The sequence below is a fragment of the Phragmites australis genome, chromosome 4, assembly GCF_958298935.1.
Source record: "Phragmites australis chromosome 4, lpPhrAust1.1, whole genome shotgun sequence".
Classification (NCBI taxonomy): domain Eukaryota; kingdom Viridiplantae; phylum Streptophyta; class Magnoliopsida; order Poales; family Poaceae; genus Phragmites; species Phragmites australis.
This window is the reverse complement of record NC_084924.1, coordinates 47,042,963-47,055,711: the sequence shown is the minus strand read 5'-3', so window position 1 is coordinate 47,055,711 and position 12,749 is coordinate 47,042,963. Positions and strand designations below refer to the sequence as shown.

The 12,749-nt window shown below is 40.7% G+C and overlaps 1 protein-coding gene across 1 annotated transcript; it reads left to right on the top strand.

Annotated features, from left to right (window-relative positions):
• Positions 1–3,442: 3,442 nt before the first annotated feature.
• Positions 3,443–12,087, top strand: LOC133916907 (probable lysine-specific demethylase SE14). The gene is made up of 7 exons (XM_062360795.1): positions 3,443–4,520; positions 4,607–4,685; positions 4,785–4,852; positions 5,653–5,803; positions 7,443–8,065; positions 8,643–9,050; positions 9,788–12,087. Exons 1-7 carry the CDS (start codon positions 3,578–3,580, stop codon positions 11,353–11,355), a joined length of 3,840 nt encoding a protein of 1,279 aa, XP_062216779.1. The 5' UTR covers positions 3,443–3,577; the 3' UTR covers positions 11,356–12,087.
• The last annotated feature ends 662 nt before the right edge of the window (positions 12,088–12,749 follow it).

Below are 12,749 nucleotides of genomic sequence, written 5' to 3'. Positions count from 1 at the left end.
GCCCGCAAGCTTGCTTCATCCTTGCTTCACACGATTCCTTCTACTGCAAGACACCAAAATTTATGTTGTAAGAAACCAGTGCAACGGGATGCTAAGTCGCCTATTATGTCGGTCCGATGCTCAGTATATTACAAAATAGGAAAGAGAAGATAGATGATGAAATAAAGGAGATTCTGTTGGAGATGAAGGGAATGAGGGATGCTGCAATAGTGATAGGGGATGATGTAATAGTATTTTAGAGGATGAAATTTTAAGGATTCTGTTAGAGATGGCCTTAGCTGGATTAGGATGACACATGGGCCCTACTGAAGTCGATCGTTGGCGTGTCAAATGTTGCCTTCTGGAGGCCCAACTAGCAATGTGGCCTATTTATGCTGGCCCAAGCTGGATCCGCGCTCAAAGATCCACAGGCAAGTTCCTAAGGACATCTCCAGCGGAGGAGGCTTCCGCGCTCCGCATCCCTGTGCCTGACACAATTGCCGATCGCAGCTGCCGCAAACAGCTCCAACGGAATCCGCAAACTAGCTTTTTCAAAGCTACAGAGATACGGCATGCAGCTGGAGTTCGGCATATTTGCCGCACGATACGGCGTCCTCTAACACTGTTCACAGCGTATGCATGTGGGCCCGAGGGGAGGAGGAGAGTAATAGAAGGTAGGAAATAGAGTAACTGCTGGAGATGAAAAAATAAAGTATACTGTAATAGTATTAGGGGATGCTGTAATAGTGTTATAGGGGATGAATTTTTAGAGTATCTGCTGGAGATAGCCTAACGCCCGTCTCGCGCTCAAAAAGTTTACGTTTCTTCGTTGGTTGAGGGAATGGCTCTTAGCATCATTTTTGGTGTGTTTTGTCTATCATTAACGAGGTGTTGTAATGTTCAGATGTTTTAATAGAAAACTAGTATCTATAATCGGTGATCTGTATCGTTCATATTATATCATTGAAAACCATCATGGTTCCTCTAAAAAAAAAAAAATCCACACGCAAGTAAGCAGCTGCCAATTTATTAATTTTATTTTTAGGGGAGCAAGCAAGTGCAACTACTAGCTATAATGGTTGTCAATGCCATCTATATATAGCACAATAGATAATCGCTATAATGAAATCGATGTAGCATTCGTGTCCATATTTAATGTGGATTCACATGTAATTGAGTGATAAAATTTGCACGTGTCTTAGAGGGTGTTATAGACTTAACTTATAATTACTGGCTAGCTTTTCTCTCTTCTCTCCTCTTCTTTTCACCACATAGGCAAGAATCTGACATTGACCGTTGGAGATACTCTAATTTAAGGACAGCGTATGTTTTCATTCAAGACCAGTCTTAAGTCTAACTAACTAAAAAATGATGGTTTTAAAATTGTAACGCTTTTTGGAAAGTACTTAACTCTTATTGTTATATGTGCATGTGCATCTTCCGCTGTAATATATGAATGCAGCTTTGATTTACAGGTTTTTGTTGTGACAGGGTAGATACTCTTGTTGATTTTTTTTTTCCATGGAGGCATGCCTTTTGAAATACAGGTGTATTAATCAGTTTTCTAGGTTCACTGTGGCCCTGACATTAGAGTTAAGAGTTGGCGTTAGGCGAAATTATAAGAGAGTTTCAAGCAACGTTGTGGTGGTTTAAGCGATACATGCAGACGATTACGAGGTAAATTGCGAGTTAATTTTATCCGACATACTACTAAACTGGTAGACACCAAGGAGACAATGTGGCAAATATTTGTGATGTAAGGTATCATTGTTCCAAACACCATATGTCATCCAAGTGACAATTACATCTTTATGTATTGCACATACGATGGAGATAATTGTTATTGACATTTTTGTTGCATATCTTGCTTTGATATTACTACTTCACTCTTGTCAATCTTTGCTACAACCTGAGATGGCGCCATCATGCTACATCCACATTCAGAGCTATATCTTTGTCGTCTACTAAAGTTATTAGTAAGCATGCACATAAAATCCACGTGTTCAGAATAAAAAACAATGATTTGATATGTTAAATAATAACGATAAATGATTGGATCGTTCAAATTATTATTGATGACTTAAAGGCATCTTTATCATTGTCATCACAATCGTTGCCACAATCCTCACAAAATCATTAGCATTGTCTAAAATCAACGTGCTTTCATAGTAGACTTCCAAATTTATCATCTTACATATTGAATTAAATTTGTCACCATACTTATGTTAATATTTGTCATTCCCTTTTTCCCTCTTTTCTGGTGCACTCAAGGTCAAATACCTTCTGCAGAATAGAGTGAAGAAGAACAATAACTTTTTCTTGTGCCAGCAGAGAGTACAAATATGTAAAGAAAAATCAACATGCCTTCTTAGGTAATGAGAGTACAAATATACATGTGTCATCTAAATATCAAATTCATAATATTAACATTCATAAAAAAAAACCCTATTTGTGTTTGGAATTTGGTGTCCTTAAAATGCTAAAATTCACTATCTAGTGCCCAGTTGAGCGCGGACACCTTTCGCAAATGCACACATTGAACGCCACTGTGGCACAATTTTCCATAATTGTTCAGAAGTGTTCCCCCACGTCAACATGTTGTACATACCACGTTGGACGCCACCGTGACACAATTTCCCATAATTGCCCAGAAGTGTTCCTCCACGTCAACGCGTTGTACAAACCCTTAGGAGGTTGATTGGATTAATTCCTTGATTTTTTTTTTAAAGAACACATGCACAATCTAAACCATCCAATTAAAGACAAAGAACAGTTGAGATCAAAATTTCCCCATCCAACTTATGCTTTTATATTGCTCCCTCCGGTCATAAAAACTTATCGATTTAATTAAGATCTGATCAAACTTTTAAAACTTTAATCTTCAATAGATTCTAAAAAATTTAATATGAAAACTAAAAAGCACATACGTAGATTTGTTTTGAAAATAATTTCACAATATTATATTTTTAGATATTATAACTATATTCTAATAAAAAATAATGATCAAAATTGCACATCGAAGATAGTATAAGTCAAAGTTAACAAGTATTTATAATCGAAGGAAGTAATATAAGTACCATTTTTTTTTTCCAGTTATTATTCTAATTTACTATGATGCCTTCTTATGTTATTATAGATTCTATTATCTTATCGTCAAACCTAATGTTGAATTTAGAGAACATCCGATACAATTTTTGATAGCTTTGAAGGGAACAAATCTTTGAGTTGGACGGCAGGGCACGTGGAATTTGTGAAGAACCGTAGTCTTTTCGACAGGAAAACGGTTGTTTTTGAGATCTCAGAGAACGGTTCCCGGGCGATCAGCATAACCGCCTCTCGGCAAGGGCACGTGGTTCACCACTGAGACGCGAGTCCACGTGCCGACGACCGCGCCTCCGTGCCGGGTAACCGCCCACAAACTTGAGTCCACACCCACACCGCCCGCATCTCGTTCCCCACACGATTCCCACGCACGCCCCAGGCTCCACCGTCTTCGCAATCCCCACGCACACACTTCCATCCTTTCCTCAAACCCTGCAAATGCTCCACCCCTCCGCTTCCCGTCGCCGGCTCCCAAAACCCTAGGCCCCGCGCGCCGATGTTGCCGCTGGCGGTGGCGGCCGGCGGTCCCGCGGAAACCCCCGTCCCGGCGTGGCTCCGCGGCCTCCCGCGCGCCCCGGAGTACCGCCCCACGGAGTCGGAGTTTGCAGACCCCATCGCCTTCCTCTCCCGCGTGGAGCGCGAGGCCGCCGCATACGGCATCTGCAAGGTTATCCCGCCCTACCCGCGCCCCTCCCGCCGCTTCGTCTTCGCGCACCTCAACCGCTCCCTCGTCTCCTCCTCCTCCTCCGACGCCGCCAATCCTACCACCTCCGGCTCCTCCAACCCTGCATCCTCCCGGGCGGAATCCGCATCCGTGTTCACCACCCGACACCAGGAACTCGGCACCCCGCGGCGTGGGCACCCGCCGGCGCAGGTGCTGAAGCAGGTGTGGCAGAGCGGCGAGCGGTACACGCTCGAGCAGTTTGAGGCCAAGTCCCGTGCTTTCTCGAAGACCCACCTCGCGGGGCTTCGCGAGCCGACTCCAATGGAGGTAGAATCCCTCTTTTGGAAGGCGTCGGCGAACCGTCCTATCTATATTGAGTACGCGAATGACGTCCCAGGATCCGGCTTTGCCGCTCCAGCGCAGTCCTGGCGGGATAAGAAGCGGAAACGGGAGGGCGCCCTGGTGGACGATGGGGAGAAGGGTTCCGGATGGAGGCTGTCAGGAAGCCCATGGAACCTCCAGGCGATTGCACGGGCTCCTGGGTCACTCACACGATTCATGCCGGATGATGTTCCTGGGGTAACCTCTCCAATGGTGTACATTGGAATGCTCTTTAGTTGGTTTGCATGGCATGTCGAGGACCATGAGTTGCACAGTCTCAACTTCCTCCACACTGGCGCACCCAAGACGTGGTATGCAGTTCCTGGAGACCAGGCTGCTGAGCTTGAGGAAGTTACCCGTGTGCATGGATATGGAGGGAACTCTGACCGCCTTGGTATTTGTCGTTTCCCAATTTTGTGATCTGCATGTTAAGGTTACAGCCTAGCAGATGCCATAAAGTCTGATTGTTGATTCATGCAGCGTCGCTGGCCGTGCTAGGGGAGAAAACAACATTGATGTCCCCAGAAGTCCTCATATCCTGTGGTGTGCCTTGCTGTAGGTACAAGCTCTGGAATGGTCAATTTTTTTGGTCAAGTGCATATGGTATTAATACACCAGTTTCTTATGAATTTCTGCGCTGGTATGCACTGTGTTTCAGATTAGTGCAATATCCTGGTGAGTTTGTGGTAACATTCCCAAGGGCCTACCACGTCGGATTTAGCCATGGTTAGTTATGTTATTAAACTCATCATGCATGTTTGGAGCGACTTACATTATTGAATGAATCACAATGTGCTATTTGTTGAGCTATTGTTCATTGCAGCTATGCTGTATTTTCACATTTCTGGCATTGGTAGCAAAAAAAACAAACTATTTACAAAAAAACACAGTGCTTGTGGCTTCCTAGACAACTGCTGTATTTTTTTTTACTAGTAATTGTTGTAGTTGTCATTTGTCAATATGAAGTTTGTAATACATGATCTAGTACGTTACAACACATCAATGCTGCTTCCATATTTATATCACAATAACTTAAGATATGAAGATGACATATGGTACTAACGATCAGTTTGACACTACTGGACTTTTCTCGCTGAAGTAAGATCATTGTCTATTGCGTGTTTTTTGCTGTTTAACTGTTTAGTTGCCATATGTAAGTAAGGAATTCAAGTTCCTAAGGCTGCTTTAATGTTTGAATAATTATTAACGGCTAAGTGTATCTTTGGCCTTTGCTGCCTGCTATTACATTCATAGCTCCGCCTACTATTACACTCATAGCTTCACGTAAGAATATATGTTCATTCCGCTTGAGGGCTTCATTTACATCTAGGACCAAACATGCTATCCAGACAAATAATTTATTTTGGTGGACCAAAAGAAGGCAATTTATTGCCCCTTGGCACAATGTAGAAGCTGATTATCTACATGTTTGCAGTAGTATCTTCTGATGTTGTGGACATGCCTTAGTTTCTTTGTTTCTGCTTATTTAATTCACTGTTCTATATATTCGCGCCCATATAATACAGGATTTAATTGTGGAGAAGCTGCCAACTTTGCAACTCCCCAATGGTTAAAGTTTGCTAAAGAGGCTGCAGTTCGAAGGGCTGTGATGAACTATCTTCCGATGCTCTCCCATCAACAGCTACTGTACTTGCTAGCAGTTTCTTTTATATCCAGGTAAACTTTACTTGCTAGAGTTCGATTTCTGCTGACAGTTTTCTTTTCTTTACTCAAAGTCCAGTGTAACAGAGTGCAACTTCCTTGACATGCCAACTGGTACAGGCTAGTTGCTGGGATTAGATGTACATTTTAGGTCTGGCTGATGAAGTTTAAGCTAAGTGGAATATACCTATTGTGTTGAACTGTTGATAAAAAAACTGTCAGTTGATTTGATTAGATGTACTTGTTAGTCTGCCCAATAAAGTGATTATGCATAACCTTAGAAGTCCGTGACATCTGTTGCAACTTAAGGCTAGGACACTAGGCAAACTAACCTACTATGTTGGAATGAATCTACCTGATTGATTACTGGGGAGCCAGGCTGCATAGCTAGATAGAAACTTTGCTACTAAACATGAAAAGAGTCCTCAATACAGAGTATCCATCTTGCATTGCTTCATTATCTACCTTCACACGGGTGCCAGTCTTGTAGTTCAGTAGCTAAAATATAAATTTTGTAGAAGGTATGGCTGCTTAACATGTAGCTTAACAAACCAGCAGCCAGCTGTTTCATAGCAGCAATAGCCGATTGTTGCTATAATGTGATTCAACTTAAGTTTAAATTTAGCGCCTTTCTGGTGGTCTGTATCTAGTTATGTGTGGAGTGAACAAGATTTATTCTTATCTTTTCTTTGGCTCACAAAAAAAAAAATCTACATTCGCCAGTCATCACCTGTGCAAGAGACATTGACTCCCAAATTTTGTTTACTTGAAAGAAAAAAGATTAAAATTTAAAAATCTTGTGAAGCATGAATGAAAATTCAAGAAGTGTGAAACAGTAAAGTAACTAAAATCATTAGCGTCTCTGGGATTCGAGCACACACTACAGTTGGTAGAGTCCCTAGGAAACTGGCATTGATGCTTCCAAATGTTCTTATGTGAATAGAAAATGGCTTTTGGTTTGAGTAAGCATTTGATCGTTGTTTCTACAAAATTTTGGATTTAGATTTAGTTCTTAATATGGTATAATTAGCAAAAAATTCAATTGCTGTTTTGATTATGGCAACAGTCAAGATGTCGGTGGCTTAGCACCGTTTGAAATATATTAGATGAGAGTTGAGACAGCATGGTTAAAGATTACACTCTCAGATAGTTATAGGATTTCTTTTGGGTTTCATCTCCATAAAAAATCATAAATAGATATTTTACAGAAAAAGAACATATTATACTTTGTGAGATCATCGGTGTACAAAAGTCATGCATTTGCTTGTGTCATGCAAGAACTGAACATGGTAAAGAAAATCGGATAAAATCAGGATTGGACCATGATGAAATTTGACTACTGATTTGGAATTTAGATAATCTTTTATGCCTGCCTTTGTGCGTATGACTTGCCTTTTTTATCCAGCATTTACTGGTTGCTCTCACAGCAGCCTTCTTTATTGGATGCTAATTGTTTTTCAAAATATGTATAATAAGAATTAAGAAACACACATTATTTATCTGGTAGCAATTAAACTTGAAAACTTAATCGTGTAATCTGTTGATGGATTTTATGATGCTTACCAGGCTTTTGGTGACCATTTTATAATCATGAGGGCACCAAATGCTTATTATTTTCTGCAATTTGAATCTGGTGGATTCATTTTGATTTCAGAACCCCGAGAATATTGTCTGGAATTCGAACTTCTCGTTTGAGAAATCGAAGAAAAGAAGAAAGAGAACTGCTGGTCAAACAAGAATTCTTACAGGACATGATTAGTGAAAACAAGCTTTTGTGTTTTTTTCTAAAAAAGAAATTAATTGATAATGTTGTGATATGGGAACCTGACTTGCTACCATCTCCTACTGCTCTACATTTCTGCTCTTCTGGCTCAAAAGCTTCTGAGAAGAAGTCTGAGGATGGTTGCAGAATTGAATCTAGTCAATGCAACAACAAAGATAACAGTACATCTGATGGTACTGCACGGATGATTGGGACACAACCTAGATGCATGCCTACAAATAGCAAATCATCTGATGCTACATCTGCTTCCGAGGAGGAAAAGCCTGATGCTAATCCAGATGATGAAGGTGACCTGCCTTTTGATTTGAGCATTGATTCTGGTTCATTGACCTGTGTTGCTTGTGGAATTCTTGGTTATCCATTTATGACCATTCTGCAACCTTCCAGAGAAGCATTGGAAAGAATTTCCGTTCATAGAGATAGATACAAACTGAGTTGTGAAAAAGATAATTGTTCAAATGTACTTCCATGCTGTCCTGCTGATGGCAATTCTGGTACGCCTTCATTAGTTTTCAAATTTTTGTAATTTTTTTGTATATCTTGGAGCTAAAGTAATTTTAATTATATATAAGATTTAATGGTACATTTTGTTGTTGTTCTAGAAATTTGGTTCTTATATGATGAACCTCACTGGAAGGGATCTCTTATAATTTGTAACACCCTTAATTTTTTTTATAGACATGATGTGCAGTATGAGAGTCAGCTTCTTTTACCACCTTATTATGAAATATGGATAAATAGAGGGTTTCTAACTGCAATTAGTATATGAGGAAGAGTGATGTGACCTGCAAACATGGTCTTTGAACAATCAGAAGACATCTCTTATTGTTACCATATGCATACCTGATTAATATACTAGAATTTACTGTCTTGACCTTGTTCCTTAACATGATTTTGAGCCTTTTCTGATATAATGGTGGAATTCCATCCAGCTGTGCTCTTTTATTTATTACCATAATTTACTGAGCTCTTTTTTCTTCACATGGTGCATCTTCTGCATCATCCATAATGATAGGTTGTGTGTTCCTTGCATGTGTGAAAACTTGACAAATGTTTCTGCATATGTATCAGGATGCCCATTTATTCCCAATAGACCTTCCAGCCCTGTGGAACAGCCATGTCTGCCTTCTCTCGCAGAACAGGCTAACTTGGATAATCAGAATATGAAGTCGCATAAAGATGATGTTTGTTTAACTGAGAAAGAACTTGATCTGCAGCAACACGGTAAAAGTTTACATTCTTGCTGCAGTGAAAATACTCTTCATTCATGCAGTAACAGGGAGAAATCTGAGAATAATATACCAAGTGACAGTCATGACATTGATGTGCCAGCTGTAGAATGTTGTGGCAATACTATCAACTGGAACACTAATTGTACGTTTGCACGGCCTCGAATCTTTTGCTTGCAGCATGCCCTTGAGATTGAGAAGTTGCTTGAGGGCAAAGGTGGTGTCCATGCCCTCATTATTTGCCATTCAGGTAGGATATAAAGATAACTTATTTTGTTTACATATTCTATTTGACTGCTGGTGGTTGTTGTCATCCTGCATGTTTGATGCGATATCATTAGTTATTACTCATTCGACATGTTGGCCACGATTATTTGCAAATGTTTTACTTTTGCCATATGCAGAGCATGGCAACTTAGGTTTTCTTAATCTTTGGAACCTACATTTTGTTATTTGTGGTTTATGACTTTTGTGTTAATAAGAAAACTTGAGTTTATTTTGCAACAAAATGCATTGTGGAAACTAATGTGTTTTGGCATTGTGGATGATAATTATGACTCCATCTTACTTTCATCACCGTAAAAGAAACTATTTGACTAGTCTGTAACTCTGTACCTAGGCTCTCACTGCAAACATAATTCATGACCGTCGTTCTTTAGCGTGTCTCATGTTTCCTTTAAAGATGAAAACTATCTGCTCTCTCTCGTTAAATGTGTCAATCGAAAAGTAGGCTGATTAGATGCTAGGATTGGCTGATTACATATTGTGGCCCCAGTCTGGTTGGTTAGTATTGAAATACTGAGAATTGTTCCTTTTATAGTCTATAAGGCAAAAACAGAGCAGGATACATGTTAATGATACCTAGTTGGGACCTCCTCTGTAATATCCTTTGCACTAAATCATGATTTGAAGTCGATATAGTCATTTTTTATTTTCGTATCCTGCATTTTCACTGATCTAAAGTTTTTTTTTACTTCACTTATGCAGATTATATCAAATTAAAAGCGCTTGCAATATCAATAGCTGAGGAAATTGAGTTTCAATTTGACTGTACAGATGTTCCACTTGCTAATGCATCGAAGTCTGATCTAAATTTAATCAACATTTCAATTGATGATGAGGGGCATGAGGAAGATGGAAGAGACTGGACATCACAGATGGATCTGAACCTGAAATATTGTGCCAAGCTTAGGAAAGACTTAGGGAATCAAGAACAATCTCCTTTGTCATTTTGGGAGCTGTTTTCCAACCCTTCGCCTATTTCAGTTGTTCCAAATTTAAAATGGCTCTGCAGAAAAGCACGAACTCCATACAAAGTTGTTGGTTCTATTTCCAGCTCTGATGCCACAGCAACTGCTGAGAAAGTTAACCCTGAAGTTACAAAGATGAAGATAGGCACATATGGAAATTTTTATGAGGATGACAATAGCCAGTGGACTTTCCAACAATGTGGCCTGCTGCAACCAAGTAGACTGCAAAATTCTGAAGATATAGCCAATATACACTTGTGTTCTGAGGAAAATGACCATGACACACATTCTTTTATTGATATCCCTATTGCTCTTGCTGAATATCCTATGATGCATCAAGTTTGTGAAGGTCCAGTAACTATTAGCACATGCAATGACTCTATTTGTTCATCAGATTCCCAGGATTCATCCCAACTTGCCGCATCACCAGTTGAAGTTACGGGGGATCAAGGGTGTGTACAATCAACTGGGTTGAGTAGTTCAACAACTTTTTCTGTTCAACAGTTTTTTGATTATGAAACTATCTTTGTGGAAGGAAGCATGAACAGTGTAAGCAACCATGAGCGCTTGGAATCTCAGAATATTACTTTAGGGTACAGAAATGAACAGCTGCTGGATCAGCAAGATCAGGAAAACACAGGGCTTTGCAATAATCCCAACGGGAATCCAGTTTATTCGTGCCTGGCAGAGGGTTTGGCTATATCTGAAGAAAATCATGGGGGCACTGTATCAGCGACCCTTGAAAATGAGGAGGGCTGTGCTATGACGTCTTATTGTTCTGATACTGTAATAAGAAGTAATAACTCTGCAACTGATAATCAACCTGAGATACATGATTTGGGTGCTTCAATGACTGCAATCCCTGGGCAAGATGGAGAATCTGTCCACACTGGATCGAATTCTTTTGATACTTTACTTGGAGCTTTAGCTGAAGAGTCCAAGGTAGCAGATACTCCTGGAAAAGATGAGATTGGCAAAGCTTCCTTGATATTAATGACACTGGCTAGCAATGAGCACTCTGCAGATGAAGTCACAGAAGGCAAAGTTAGAGAGATGGCAAAAACAGGCACAGTTTCGGGAGTAATAATAAAAGACCAACAGGTTGATAGGCCAGGTGACTTCCATATACCAGATCTGGTGTCTAGAAGCATTGGGCGCTCAAGTAGAACACATATCATATGGTATGTCAGACGCAAACACAAAAGAAAGAGGGAATCCGTGTCAAATGCTGAGAGTTCGCAAAGTCTTGGGAGTTTTGTCCGGTCCCCCTGTGAGAGCTTGAGGCCGAGGGCAAGACTCTGCTGAAAGGCTGGCAGAGAACAGGATTGTGGAAGACTCTGCTGCAAAAAAGGGTAAGAGGACCAAATGAGAATCGTTTCAGTGTGATATTGATTTTTGTGACATGACATTTGAGACTAGAGCTGAACTTCATGCCCACAAGTGCAATATTTGCACCGACGAGTCATGTGGCAAGCGTTTCAGCTCACACAAATACTTGAAGCGTCATCGTTGTGTCCACAGCGATGTGAGGCCATTAAAATGTCCCTGGGATGGTTGCAACATGACTTCGAAATGGCTGTGGGCTCAGAATGAACATGTCAGAGTGCACACAGGAGAGTGCCCGTATAAGTGCTCTGATCCTGACTGTGGGCAGACATTTAGATATGTCTCAGATTACAGCCGCCATAGAAAGAAGTTTAATCATCAGTGATAGTTTCTAGTTTTCGAGTTCCTAGTCACAGCTGGGGGCAAATCTCCAGCTGTTTGTGTTGGGCCCACCTGACAGCTGATAGGCCTAGTGCAACAGTGTCTGTACCTTTGTTAACAATGTGCTAAATTTAGTCTAGGAATCAGAAATTGTTGCGGGTGAAGGCGCACCCCTCCTGTGTCCATGTAGAGTTGCATAAGCTGGTCTTCTCACTTGACATGTGGTCATTCATTCTTTGTTTCTCAGATCAGTGATGTATTTAATCCCAGATAAACTTTATGAGATGAAACCATATGATTTCAAAATAAACTTTGATTGGCTTCGTACCACTTCAAATCTGTTCGTGTGACTTGATGAGTCAAAGGTCATCTGTACGCCGTTACTGTCTGATGTTTCTGTTACTCTCCTGCCTGGGTCAACCTGTGTAACGTCATTGGTGTCCTGCAGTGTCTGAAGGCTGAAGCTGTTATTCAGTCATTCAGTTAACGAGTCCATATGTGGATCTTGTGCATTCTCAACCAGGCGGTCTACACCTCAGGGTAGCGAGAGGTTGCGAGTACAGTTTTCGCAAGTTATTCAGGGTGTCCCATCGGTCTATGGGTATAGAGACTTTCGGAAATTGGTATCTTTCGACGCTGGATAGAACAAAAATTCTGGGTAAGTTGTTTTACCTAGCTGCTACTGCAGATTGGCAAGTGCTGTTAACCGAAAGGCAGTTCCTATGATCTGGTCGTAGAAGTCTGCATGGAATAAACGAAGCTCCAATGATTCCTATCCAGTTGAACCAATGTGTGAAAGAGCGGGGACAAGGACCACAGCATCAGACACAGATTTAACAAAACAACTATCTTTCCCAGAAAATTACTTGACTAGTACTACTCATGTTCTACTAACATATAAAAACCATAACAAAATTACATGACGAGCTAGCTCATTTCTTAGAAGACTTGGCAACGCCAAAACAGAACTACCAATAATGCCTCGCAAGTCG

Excerpts from the sequence above, each read along its gene's own strand:
- LOC133916907 (XM_062360795.1), top strand. The coding sequence starts at position 3,578 with ATGTTGCCGCTGGCGGTGGCGGCCGGCGGTCCCGCGGAAACCCCCGTC. Across the intron at positions 4,521-4,606 it reads AGGGAACTCTGACCGCCTTG|CGTCGCTGGCCGTGCTAGGG; the intron begins GTATTTGTCGTT and ends TGATTCATGCAG. Across the intron at positions 8,066-8,642 it reads TCCTGCTGATGGCAATTCTG|GATGCCCATTTATTCCCAAT; the intron begins GTACGCCTTCAT and ends CATATGTATCAG.